At 36.7% G+C, this 14,143-nt stretch overlaps 1 protein-coding gene across 3 annotated transcripts; it reads right to left on the bottom strand.

Moving 5' to 3' along the window:
* Window positions 1-835: 835 nt before the first annotated feature.
* ACADSB (acyl-CoA dehydrogenase short/branched chain) lies at window positions 836-14,135 on the bottom strand. 3 transcript variants are annotated; one of them, XM_084526304.1, is made up of 11 exons: window positions 14,072-14,135; window positions 10,893-11,055; window positions 9,937-10,037; window positions 8,933-9,139; window positions 8,306-8,476; window positions 6,782-6,907; window positions 6,300-6,392; window positions 4,135-4,224; window positions 2,437-2,574; window positions 1,725-1,824; window positions 836-1,055 (listed from the first exon to the last, which is right to left on the bottom strand). In XM_084526304.1, the coding sequence occupies exons 1-11, from the start codon at window positions 14,114-14,116 to the stop codon at window positions 985-987; spliced, it is 1,305 nt and encodes a 434-aa protein (XP_084382430.1). In that variant the 5' UTR covers window positions 14,117-14,135; the 3' UTR covers window positions 836-984. The 3 variants fall into 3 exon arrangements, with proteins under 3 accessions (XP_084382430.1, XP_084382431.1, XP_084382432.1); XM_084526305.1 differs by having other exon boundaries at window positions 9,843-10,037; window positions 14,072-14,122; XM_084526306.1 differs by lacking the exons at window positions 9,937-10,037; window positions 14,072-14,135.
* Window positions 14,136-14,143: the final 8 nt, after the last annotated feature.

Here is a 14,143-nt window from a genome sequence, read left to right as displayed (position 1 = left end):
ACTCTCTCAGAAGAAAAACATCTCTGCATGTAGAGAACCACTCATTTCCATGAGTGAATTTTCTTCACTGCAAGTTAACAGACCCTCCCCAACTCTAAGGAACGCTGAGGTTTAAGGTTTGTAACACATAGTGAACGCAGGGAAGTCCCTGTGAAACAGTATCACAGTTTTCTTATTACCTAGCTTATATCTCTGTCTTTTTGCAGAACTACCAGAGCTTTTTTAATGCCATTTCACAAAGATTTCAACTCAATCTTTTATAAAAGGATAACTATAAATAGTCTCTTTGATTAAAACCCTTAAGAGCTGAGAATGCTGGAAAGGGAGGTAGACATTATCCACTTTTCAGTACTACAAATTGGGGGCTGGAAGGGCTTAATTACCAAGATATACTTAAGAACACACTAAGGGCTGCTATAAAAATTACTCCAGTTACAGCAGCACCATAGACATCACTGCACCAGAGAAAGAGAAAACCATCACATTTACCTATTTTCAAACACCACTCCTGTAACCTATAAGGCATCAAGAACAAACAGAAGCTTCACACCACGCAACAGTTGTGTTGCACATGAAGAAACTGTTCTCTCAGGTGGCTTAACAGAGCCTTTTACACCAGCCAAGCCAAGGATTTCTTTTGTTTTCACTTTGAAATCTCAAAGTTGAGACACACTGCTTATATAACCTAAAGCAACAAAATAATGCCAGCCAATGTATTAGCTTAGAAGTGTCTTGGGCAGAAAGAAATACTTTTACCCATGATCTGGATTTGAACATGGAATTCATGATTTAGCATGATTTACACATTCAATATCCTAAAATAGGAATTCATGGCTTTCCTTATGCTTTTGTCTGTGATGATGTATTCTCATTTATGATACCATATTATACCATATTGATTTTTACAATTACAAATAAACCTGTAATTCACGATTAATGTTCAGTGAAATAATGTCTGTTAACAGTCAAGAAGTCCTTAAGTTTTCAGTACTCCTGGGCCAAGCTTTTTGCAATGGTGCTCAACTGGATATTTGAAGTTCCTTCATATATTGTACCTGAAATCAGAAGAGAATAAATTACAAGACTATAAAACTTTGGTGAATATCTGCAGAGAGATCAAGATATTATTCTAACAGACCAACTACAACGTTTATAATTATGAAGTGAAGCTTTACTTAGCAAGTTCTAGAAGCAGAATTAATATTTGCATAAGCGTTCCTATCTTATTATCTGCAATAATCAAAATACTTTTATTTTGGTACAACACAATGACAAGAAGTTTTCCTGAAAAGCAATTCCAAGATAACCACCAAAAGTTAACTATTAACAAATGATATCAGCAGTAAAGTCAAAGGGTAGCATTGTTAGAAATGTCAAAGTGTTAGGTTCAGAAATTACACTGGTGAACACATCTTGAAAATAAAATTCTACATAAATTCAGATCATTAATTTAAAGATACTACTTTGATTTTTTTTCAAACTGGAATTTTCCTAATGAAACAGAAAACAATGTGTGTCTGTATATTATTAATATCTAATTAAGCACTGTTACTAGCTCTACAAACACAGCTATTTATACCTAAAGTTTTACCATGTCATATCTTAGGCTTTGGATCAGTGTTGGTTACAGATCTTAAGGAAAAAAGTATCTTTAAAAAACAGCCAGTCACGCATGCCCAAGCTTTAATGCTACAAGAAATGCCTGTTAAGAAGCTACCACTCACCAATCTTGCAATCACGGTAGTATTTTTCTATTGGATAATTTTTTGTGTATCCAACACCACCCATCCATTCAATGCATTTACTAGTTGTCAGTGTGGCAACCTATGAAAATAGTTTCACTGTTATGATTTCAGGATTGAACTTCTTGAAGGTGGTAGTAAATTTTATTCTCTGTAGCCATTTAAAGCAAACACAAAATAGTAAATAAAATAGTAAACTAGAACAAGTGAGAAAATGACACTGATATGTTTGTGTTCATCATCATACAAATAACATTATTCTATATCAGAAGACATCAAGAATTCACTAGCCATTATTAACAGTAATTACAAAGAGGCAGAAACAATCCAGTTCTGAATCTTACTAAGCCCCACAGTTGTGACCAGTAGAGTTGAAATGATCACAAAGTCTCACCATACCATTTCTATGGCCACAAAAAGAGAATTCTGAAAGAGTGAATTCTCTCAAATGAGTAAAAATACTAATTCATTTTCTCTTTTAATGGGGCTCTTTTTTAATTTTATTTTTTGTGATTTTATTTTGGCCACTGAAAAAGAAACTGCTCAAGTCCCTACTTTACTTTGAGACTGAGAAAAAAAAGTACACCCACAGATTTCACAGCAAAATGTGAATTAAAAGTTGCACATTCAATAACAAAAGAAACTTTCGAACAGCATTGAAACAAATTTATTGAATAGAGAAACTGTAAATTACCTCTGCAGCATAATACTTGGCCATGCTTGCCTCCTTTATGAATGGCTTTCCTGTTTCTGCAAGACGGGCTGCATTGTAGGTCAGCAGCCTCGCAGCCTCCAGCTGTGTGGCCACCTGAGCTATCTGATGTTGCATTCCCTGCAATAAGCATGCCAAAAGTCAGACAGAACTAGCACCCAACTGGAATTTCTAGCAAGAATCAGTTTTTCTACTACAAAGGAACATACGTACACTCTAAAATTAAAAACAAAAAAGTTTCAGATGGTCTGGTAATTGCACATGCCTCTGCATTGGTGGCATCCAAGTTGGCAAAACTCTAAGTCACTGGAGTCCTTTTAGGAACTGCACTCCCCTTTTCTCCTTCCCTATTCTTGGATTCAGGCATAATGGGTAACTTCTGCCTTGACTGGCTAGCCAGGAGGGTTCAACATGAACCTACTCAAACCCATGACCACCAAGGAAAATGTCACCCAAACCTCAGAATTCTCCTTGGCAGTGCAGGGACAGGGGTTGGTCAAAGCCATATTTTGCAGCTAATGAGAACATTTGTACATTAACATGTCTACTTCTGTCTACTATTAACATGTCTACTATCTACTAATGAAGCGTAAGTGAGACAGACTTGAAAAAAGTACCTCTTAAATAAGGTGAAGAACTACAAAGGTGACAACTACTACTTCCCATGCCCCATACCCATGAAACAGAAATTAGGAACGGCAAAGAAAGAAGTATAGAGGACATGTCTGGTGAGGGGATTCAAGGGGAAAGAAAAAGGTGATGGAACTCACCTCTACATGGCAGGTATTACAGAAGAATGGGATTACTTAGAGTGACCCAAACATTACAATGATTGAAAATGGACATTTAGTAGTCTAACTTGCTCCTAAACATAATGAAATCTTTCATCTTATTAGAACATTAACACTGCTCCCTAAAATTTGCAAAAATATATAGGCAGGTCAAAATAACAAAATGATTTGGCAATTACAAATTCCATTTTCCATTCAAAAGACGCAGTTCCAATCATTTCCTAGATATCTGTGGGTACTTCCTAAAATTTGTATAAATTATGAGTAGTACTAATGTTCCTTCCCTTCAGCTGAAATGTAGGTTTCTTTTAACACGAAAATTACTATAGTAATTACAATTATACATCTTCCTTATTAAACTATACATCATTTTTGCAACAAAGAGTCTTTTTCATTTTAAGATACAGATATTATCATGGAAACTAAATGTCTTTGTATAACACAGGAAATATAATAATTCAATCAGTTTTCCTCATCTTTTTATACTTTCTAGTGTCTCCAGAAAAGGCCTTCACCTATACCTCATGAAAGCATATGAGAAGTAGAACACATTCTATACAGTGTGAGATTAAAATCCAAAGAGAACGTAATTCCATGTGTATTATTTTCTAAAGCAGTGAATGAATTATTATAAAAAGAATTACATTAATACTGTTTTGAAGTTTTTAATGATTTATACTCTACTTGCAAAAACACATGGCACTGAATTTATACATTTTACATGGCAGATGAATGCTCATCTGCAATTCTTCTGAAAAATGCTTCTCAAATACGAAGCAGAGAAATGACAGGTTGACCACAAATTAGGCAAATCACTTATTTCACCAACTACCATGTGATCACTATTACCCTTTTACAGAAAATTTCCCATGAGTTCATTATCAGGTACCTGGAAATCAAATATGCTTTTCCCAAACTGCACTCTCTCCTTTGTGTAGGGAATTGTATGGTCAAAACACCCCTGCGCCAATCCTAACATCTGTTAAAAAAAAAAAAAAAGCATATATTCAGTAAAAAATAGTTGAATGAATGCACCTTAAAGAGACAAGAGTAGTTGTGCTTCTTTCAGTCAGGCAGTTCAGATCACCTGTGTAAAAACCTTAGTGTGCAGATGAAAAGTTTTCTTCCTTTCTTATTGAGGTGAGTCACCACAATAAGCCTACTTCATACTACTTCATTCTTGAATTAAACATTCCTATTAAAGGCAAAATATTTGTGAAAACACTAAATTTTGAGCAAAAGTTGGGGGTCAAATGTGTTTTTGCAAATAGTAAATGTTTTCAGAATAATTTCTCATTTTAGGTTGGATGTTAGGAGGAACTTTACTGAAAGGGTTGTTAGACATTGGAACGGGCTGCCCAGGGAAGTGGTGGAGTCACCATCCCTGGAGGTCTTTAAAAGACGTTTAGATGTAGAGCTTAGCGATATGGTTTAGTGGGGACTGCTAGCGTTAGGTCAGAGGTTGGACTCGATCCTGAGGTCTCTTCCAACCTAGAAATTCTGTGATTCCGTAATGATGTCCAGTAGCGTATGGGTATTTTTGGATAGGTCCAAATATTAAGCCAATAGCCCCAAGAAGGTAAAAATGTAACTCTGACTACCTTAAGACATTTAATCCTTTTTCAGTTAAGGTTCTAGAAAAAAATACAATATATACGAAAAGGTGTATGTGGGAAAAGAACATAAGTAAATAATGCAGTATGTTGCTAATTAGCTGTACTGGCATACTTGTTGCTTTCTTATATGAACTTGTGTAGATGAACTAAATATATCAACTTCAGCACCTGTGACAATATATACAGCTACCTTGCACTAAAACTATCTGGAACTGTTTTCACAGCCACAATTACATTTTTATAAAATGCTCATTATTTTTTAAACCTATCACTACTGCAAAACTAAATCCAGTACTACAGGGCTTTTGAACTGCTGTTCTTGTCCATTCAAGTATATTTATCATAATTAGAAGGTGCCAAAAAAGTAGTAACTAAGATATAACAACTACCTGGCCTTAACTTTTAATTAGGTTATAAGTCTAACTTGGAGTAATTAAAAGAAAAAGCCAGACCGTGTATTTTACTGCCAGAACATCTATATTATTTATATCTCTGGGAACACAGAGGCCCACAGCTCTAGTTTTTAAATGCCATATCTGACAAAGTTTAATTTTCAGAAATGATGGAAAAGCCAACCTATTTAGCAGCATAGTACATTGCTATGTGGAAAGTCCAAATTTCACGAGGACTGTCTGCAAGATGGAGCAAAAGGTAAGGGAGATTGGTACTACAGATGCATCACAGCCTATACAGCACAACTACATCCACAGCAAAATACAAAGAAAAGATCACTTGCAAAAGCAAATTCAAAATACCAAAGCTTGTCATAGGCTATTTTATTATAAGGCTGAATCTGATTTCCACTGAAATCAGCACCAGTCTGAGATCCAAACTGATTTTACAACAAAATGCAACACTTGGAAGTAACTCCAAAATCAGCAAATATTTTCTCTAAGATGCCATAAGGTACAATTTTCAAACACAACAATGAACTAGAACATTTCTGCTACAAAAGTTAATATTTACTTTAAAAATAAGTTGACTTTTAAAAGCAAGTTGTTGAGAAAACATCAGTTAGCATAAGGTCACATTTGGCAATCCCCTCCAATTACAATTGGAAACATTAATTTTGTACATTTCACTATGTTAAATTGTCCAAAGAGCCTGTCTTCTTCAAGAAATAAATGTGCATAATGGGAGATAAAAATGTTGATACATTTCAGTAGCAGTAAGTTAACCACCAAAGACAAACTAATTGCCATTTAATGTTTTCTAAATCTATTGCTTGTATCACCAAAGGAGAATTTTATCATTTGCAGTTGTTTCTGTACATTACTGTAACTTAGACACAGGGACAGTGACATCTAGTGGCAATGTAGTTTTTAAATAAAGGATTTCCTAAACACTTTATTCTTACTAACTGTAAATACTTCGTAAGTTTCCATCCAAATTCAGAGTCATACACTGGTTGTATCCAGTATTAAGCAATGTTACCCACCTGTGCAGCAATACCTATCCTGCCACCATTTAGCATTCCAATTGCATACTTATAGCCTTGTCCCACCTGTCCAAGGATGTTGGTTGCAGGAACCTAAAGAATAAAACCACTCAGTTATTCCTGTTCTATTCATCTTTGCAACTGCTAGAAGTGTTCACAGGTGAATTAGTTTACATTGTTTAATGTTCCCCATAAATGACAGCATAAAACGTAAAGCAGACATTTGATTCCTAGAATATCCAATTAGAACATTCCCTGGCACACATGATTATAAACTGACAAAGGAGAGAAACTATCAAAACTTAGAACTCAATCCCCCTCAATACTTTTGAGAATTAGGGAGCAAATAGCCAAAGAAAGCCAAATGATGAAAGAGGGAAATGCAGGAAAAGAATTGGGAATTTAGTTAACTCTTTCCTTACTTCTGGTCAAGCTCAAGTCATATACAAATCATGACTCAATAGCTGAACAGCTTACAATACCTTAACATTTTCAAATGTTACTGGGCAAGTAGAAGATGCTCTGATTCCAAGCTTATCCTCCTTCTTCCCTATGTGTAGTCCTTCTGTGTTGCGATCTACTATGAAGCACGTAATTCCCCTGTATCCCTAGGATGAATTAAAAATAATCAAAAACTGTTTTTTTTTCTACTAGTATTAACAAGTATATATAAAAACCAAATTCCAACACTGAAATTTTATACCTGCTTAATGATACATTAGTAAATAAGAGTCACCATCACCTGCTCCCTCTATGTCTACTAATTGTGGTTTAATAAGGCCAAAGTAAACCCTTCTATTCCACATAGAAAACTGAAAAGTCTTAGAAGTTCTCTTGAGAAGATAGGAGACCAGTACTATGTAACAGGAAGGACTGTAGTGCCTGGCTGTTCTGAAAATCACGCATGTGACAATACACAGATTGTACAGCCAGTCTAAATTCTGGCATCTCTATGGACAGCATTTCCCCCCATTGGAACCACAGGGCTCTCATGCAACGTTCTACAGGGCCTTAGACAGAAGCATGAAGTGCTCCGGGCCATGTTCTCATCTCTTCCTGTCTCTATCATCCACAGCACCTCCTCTTATTAGGAGGGGAACACAGTGAGGCAGGAAACAACTTGTGGTTCTTGTAGAAGAGTTGCATCTTATTGAAGAGGAGACTGCTCTTCAAATCTCACCTTAATGACAGCCCACCTCACCAAACAGGAGCTGCTAGTGCAGAGTGTACATTTCAGTACACAAATCTGTGGTGGTCTGGTCTCTAATTTGTACTGATGTCAACTGTTACTTAATCTTTGAACTTCAGTGACTTTTAATATTGTTCTTGAACGTTTAAATGTAAAAACAGTTTTCTAACTTTAAGAAGACAATGCATTATATATTTAAAAAAATAAGATTTATTAGAGTTTTAAATTCTAATTTAAAATATAGAGTATCTTCAAATAATTATTTTAAGTAAAATTGCTGTACTCTTGCAGTACAGCATATCTTAAAGTCTTTAGTTGATTTTTCTGAGTCTTCACTAACTATATCAAAATTGTTAAGTGACAAGACTTGAAACATGCATATTCAGGTATGATTTTTTTTTTTTTCTTGTTTTGCTTTTTAACCTGATCATACTTTACTACTATTGTACACTTGTTAATTACCAAGTACATGTAGTCTAAGCTCTGTTTTGCCTCTTACGAACAGCAACTTGTCTGTTAGGTCAGAAGTGCCACAAACAATCTCTGTTCTTCCATTACTCAGAATAATACCAATGCATGCTGTGCTCTTCATCTAAGCAATTATGATTCTGACGTTTTTATTTTCCCCAGTGGGAGGAATTTATTAAATTGCTCAGTGAGTTCTTTATTTTTGTTGGGAAATATTTTAAATGTTTGTTCTCAGCTAGGAAAAGGCACAAATAATGTTAACCTTTAGTACCAAATTATTAATATAAAATCCATAGTATCATATATCATCAGCTGTCATTGAAAATGCAATTATTCTTTAGCAACTTACTGAGGCAGGATCTGTATTTGCCATCACAAAGAAAACTCCGGCATGTTCTGCTAAGCTAATCCACATCTTTGAGCCATTGATAATATAGTAGTCTCCCTTCTTTTCAGCACGAGTCTTCAAAGAAAAAGCATCACTGCCAGAACCAGCCTCCGACAGACAGAAACTGCCTATCTGTCAATTAAAGGGGAAAAAAAAATAATTTTACTTGTTTTTGAATATGTAGACACAACTTAGGAGTTACACAACAAAAACAGTTATCAGCAAGCACAAGCCTCTTAAATTCAAACATTTTAACTTACTGCCTCAAAGTAACTAAGTTTCAGATATGGAAATTAACAATACAAACACTGTATAATTACATGTCTCATACTCAAGAGCTTTAAAGTTTTTTTCCACAGTAAATTAACTTTTAATGACACTAGTAACACCCTTTCCACTTTTACCTCTCAGCTACTGATGACAGGATCTGTATCACCCCAGATCTCATCTCTAACAGGCATTTCAAAGTTCACACACAAAGATTTTCTAATGCTGCAGTCACCCCGTTTAGTTACTGAAAAAACACGCTAATGCTATTGAAACTATAAAAACTATATTATATTTTAGTAAAGCGTGACTTTGACTCACTGTATCTTTAGACACTTTGGGCAAGTAAATTCTCTTTTGTTCTTCTGTTCCGTATGTGGTAAACAACCTATTTGTTAGTGTATTTTGGAGTTCACATAGAAGAGCTACAGCTGGATCAACTTTGGCCAATTCTTCTACCACCAATATGACTGAAAAAAATGAAGCTGCAGTTCCTCCATATTCTTCCCCAAGCTCAATACTCATCAGCTGAAAGGTAAAAGATGCAAGTATGTCAGTCTTTCTCATTAGTTCTCACCAACAACTTGTTAATCTAAGCAGACACTTAGAGATTAAAAGAAAAACCATAGAATGTTAATATTTCTAGATCCTTCCCCACAGACCCAGCTTCCTTCAATACCCTTAAAAAACTAACAATTTATCAGAGAAGTTGATAAACAACTTAAGCAAGAAATAATGAACAAATGCAGTATACAGGCCAATCATCACGGACTAATTTGATTGCAATCTTCAGAACAATGGCAATCTCTAACCTCGTGACGAATATTTAGTCGTCATTGTATAAAGCGATGTTCTCATCACAGAGAAGCTTTATTTAGGTTTGATAGCAGGAAAGGCTACAAGGAATGATAAACAGGTTATCTGCAACACAAGCCCCTGTGGTTGCCCAAAATGGACACAGAGGACTCTTGATATCCTTTTCCAGCAACACTTATCAAAGTCATGTTGGTTCTAGGATTCTATGCAAGTTTGTTTATCCAGGGGGAAGAAAAAAAAAAGAGGTGGGCTAGAAAAGGAACTCAAGATGAAGAATTTACTATGGGAGTGGTAAGATGGAAAGAATATCACAGTAAAAGATGGAGAGAGATAATGCATTAAAAAAGAAGAGAAAGTTGCCCCGGTGTTGATAAACTCAACATTTTCAACAATTCATCAAGTTAATTTGACTTACATCTCTCAATCTAAAAATCTGAAAAGCAGACAGCTAGAAATCCCTATCAGCAGTGTCACTTTTTGATTAAAAAGTTAAGTAAAAGTGTGCAGACCCCTTGTTCAAACAATCCCTTTATTACAGAGTCTTCCATTTTCGAATTCTCATCCATTTTTTGCACCAAAGGTGCAACTCGTTCCTGAGCAAATTTTTTCACTGTAATGAAAAGAAAGAAACTGTGTAAGTATTCTAACACTCGAGGATCAATACAACAGTCATATGGTATTTCTGAGAGGTTATGCATATATTCTCTGACTCTCCCAGACAATTTAATGAAAGGACAAGTTGCCCAAGTGAAACAGAGTAATGTGCCACAACGTTCAATTATCATTGCTTTCTGAACTCAGCCACAAGTCTGTGAACTGAAACAAATACTTCCTATAGACTAAAACTTCAAAAGCACCTCAGCAACACTTATATGAGAGCAATTGACAAAAAAAACACCTCTTATTTTGTTAGCTTTATCCTGTTCTTTTTAAATTTAATCTGCAGTTTGGGAAGATGGTCTCAGGCTTTAAAACATACTGAGTGTACAAGATCCTGTAAACAAAACTGTTTCTGTTGAGTCTGAGCCTTTTATAAACTCTCTCCCAAACATGCAGGTTCTCAGTCTTTCACCTTTGCCCTGAGGACTCCTCTTCTTCATGCAGGCCTGCCTACATTGCAGACACACGGATCGTATCTGTCACCATTCTGGGTATACCTGAAATCTCTGAAAACCAGCTGGAGCAGTTACCTGTAGCTGAACTAAGTGCCTGAGAAAGGGCACGAGTCAATGTCAGGCAACTTCACTGCTGCGACAGCAACAGCTTTGAACAGTTAATATTTATTTATGCAGAGTAAACTGCGCTATGGTATGTGGAACTGTGCTATGGTAGCATGGAAAAAGAATCGAAAGAACATTACATTCTTCTCTTGTGAATTAGAGCAGTTTTAAAATTAAGCAAAATCAGACAAAATTTCCCTTCTAGCTAAACATTTCTGAACTTTAACCCCACAGAAAATAAGTACCCATGTTCTTCAGCATTGTTTCCTCTTCAGTGAACGTTTGAAGCGGAGCATAGACAACTCCATCACTGTCTAGTTTTGGCGCAAGTTCTGATTTGGAGGATCTAAAGACACACGGAGAAGCCCTCCACGAAGCTGCCAAGTACGCTGGTATGTTTTTTTTCAGCTGTTGGAAACAAATACAGAACATCAGAACAGTTAATAGAGTTTGCATCTGTAGACTACTTTAATACTTCATATATTAATACAGAAAATACTTAATAAACACACTGGGTAGAACAGTAACAGAATAGGAAATATAACTTACACTCAATCTACCTGATATCTATTAATACAAAACAATTTTCTTTCTTGAAGTTTAACACTTTATGCTACAAAATATTCAAAACATGAATTTTAGTCAGTTTTAATTTTTGTGGCAAATAAGCTTCACTGATAGTACTTATTTTTGAAGACAATTTTGCAAGTCTGCTGCAATATTCATAGTATGAAATGTATACTTTGACAGAATTAATCTCTCTACTGTATGGGGAAATGCATTTTGTAATGATTTTCTAAGATTTTGCAAATCTTAGATTTTGCATGCGTTAGGAGCCCATTTTTTGGTTTAAAAGTTAATACACTTTCTAACAGTAAAATAAGCTCTTAGGATTTAAAAAAGTTAATATAACAAATATGAGCTAGCTCAAAAAGTAGCAGGCTAACAGTAACTACCCTGCTGCAAAACTTATTTTGCAGTATTGAAAAAGAACAGCTTGACTGCCTGACCTCAGAAGAGGCAAGACAGAAAAAAGGCTTTGCTTTCATAGCTCCCCAAACCCAACTAACTCTGTAGCTAATGTCTTAAGACCAGATCTTGGCTTGAGATTTCTTTCACTATTGCTATGTCAGTCTGAAGTGCAGGCATTCATTTCTTATCAAGACAACTGCTGACAGAAACCCCTTGTAGAGACACAGCCGTGCCATAAAAATAACATATATCTGAACATTCTCCTGCCAACATACATTTTTGCTAGCGTGCACTCTTAACCCCACAGCGAGCAGACTGACAGGCTGTGCTGTAAACAGACGGCTACTTAGCTCATAGAACGCAGGGCAAGTTTGCAGTGCACAACGTGATAGTAGCATTCCTCAAAAAACAGCAGAAATTTTGGGGTCAGGAACTAAAATTTCTTTTGATCCTTCCAATAATTACTCTATTCCATGTTAGATTTCAATACCTGTCACCTTGCTGGCTGAAGAACTGATATAAAACAGATTGTGGACTCCTTTTGTCTGAGAGACAAGATACCCAAAGTCTATTACAAGTGAGGAACTCCAACTTTATCACAACCAGTCATGCATAGCAAAAAAGAAAAAAGTTGCAGTAGAGAAGACAGATATTGCTGTGAACATTCAATGTTCGTTCATATTCGACACCACTAGCCAGATAAAACAAATACTGACTAGCAGGGCTGATTCACAAATACCAAGTTTAGATGATCAGAAGCGTTAGATAATTCTAACACTTTCAAATGAAGACTAAGTTACTGGAGTCATCACAAGTCTTTGGAGAAAACCAAAATAAGAGACGCTTAAATAAAGGAAAAGATTCAAGGCAACTACACTCCTGAAGCTGCCAGTGAGGAACTAGTTACACACAGAACATCCACCTATGGTAGGAACACTCAAAACCTAGATGTGCAAGACTATTAAACATTTACCTGCCTAAGTCAGTGTTCTTGGTAAGGTCTACGAGGGAAAAAACATAAATATATACATACATATACATGCATTTAACATAGTGAGCTTCCTGAAGAGTTATAGGACTACAAATCACACACAGTTCCTGCTTAGAGAATGCTTCTTCCACTACTTTATTTCTAAGTACAAAGAAAAGAGTATTTTTCTTTCATGGTGGCATAACCAGCGATGAACCATTGAGTACATTTCATCCGTACTGACAATGAGCTGCCAGGAAAAATGCACAGTGCCCTTTTAAGAATACAAAACTTTTTGAAAAGCTGCAAGTATGTACGCTCATTATGCAACAAGCCAGCACTGTTGAAACAACTGGTAATGCTCTGGGCATCACCTGTACTTTCCTTTATTGCACTTGAAGCTGGGATGCAGAATTACCAACCATGCAGGTGAACACATCGCTAAACACATGCGGAGCACTCTGCCCTGGGGGAATCACAGATTTTATCATCGAGAGAAAAACTAACAGATTTTTCTCATATGATTTCAGGAAAATGAGCAGCAGCTCAGCAAGGACATGCACAAGTACGCGGAGCTATACTGGCCGAGGTGACCTGCAACACACCTAGCTGGCACGTGGAAGCTCTGCAGGGTAAATAGTTCAGTATTTGTTACAGGTTACAGCCTGTAGAGGTGTTTGCTACAGGTTACAGCCTCATAGAGATGGCACTAGGCAATAAAAGGAATTATTCATAACAGGGTTACCTCAGAAAGTCTTAAAACCAGCAGGATAACCCTGAAATGAAACCTACCCCGGCCACCCACCCATATTCCTGTGGGTCGCCACTCTGTGCATTTCACTCCTGAGTATCAGCATGGTGTAGAAGCAATTGGTTTTCACTTCAATATTTAGATTTTTTTTTAAAAATCAAATATTACTGTTTACAATTTTATTCTTAGAAATCATAGTCATATACCGTTGCAAATTCAGATAAGTAACATGCATACACACTACACAAATGCCCTGATACCACTTCACTGCTTTTTCCTCCTTTTTTCCTGCAGATAAGGCAATGATTTGTGTTCCTAGAAGATTCAGGCTGCCTGCCCTACTAAAAGCATATATTTGATATGTGGTTGTTCCTGGGCTGCTGATAAACCGAAGAAAAATCAACGTTATCTCAACTCTTACCTTCACCTCAGCTCCTATAAAAAATTACTTTATCAGTTTCCCTTCACTTTTACAATCTGAAGCGATGTTTTAACGCCGGCGGGCGCGGCAGCAGCATTAAGACACGAATATTAACACACGAAATAAACACCACAGCTGTTTATTTCCCTGAGCTCCCTTCCCCGACGACTCTTCCCCATAACACGCCCCCAGCCAGCCCCTTCCCACCACGGGCACCGTGCCGTGGGTTCGTCTCCTCTCTTTCCACAGCCTCATCGCTCCCCTCACCACCCTCTGGCACCCTCCAGCCCCCCTCAGCTGCCGGCTTCACCTTGGCGGCGCCGCTCCTCAGCCACCCGCCCGCCGCCGCCGCCATCTTGTGGCACCGCCTCCCTCTCGCGAG

Source organism: Aythya ferina, assembly GCF_964211825.1.
Source record: "Aythya ferina genome assembly, chromosome: 7".
Classification (NCBI taxonomy): Eukaryota; Metazoa; Chordata; class Aves; order Anseriformes; family Anatidae; genus Aythya; species Aythya ferina.
The sequence above is the reverse complement of the archived record's forward strand: the minus strand, read 5'-3'. Positions and strand labels throughout refer to the sequence as shown.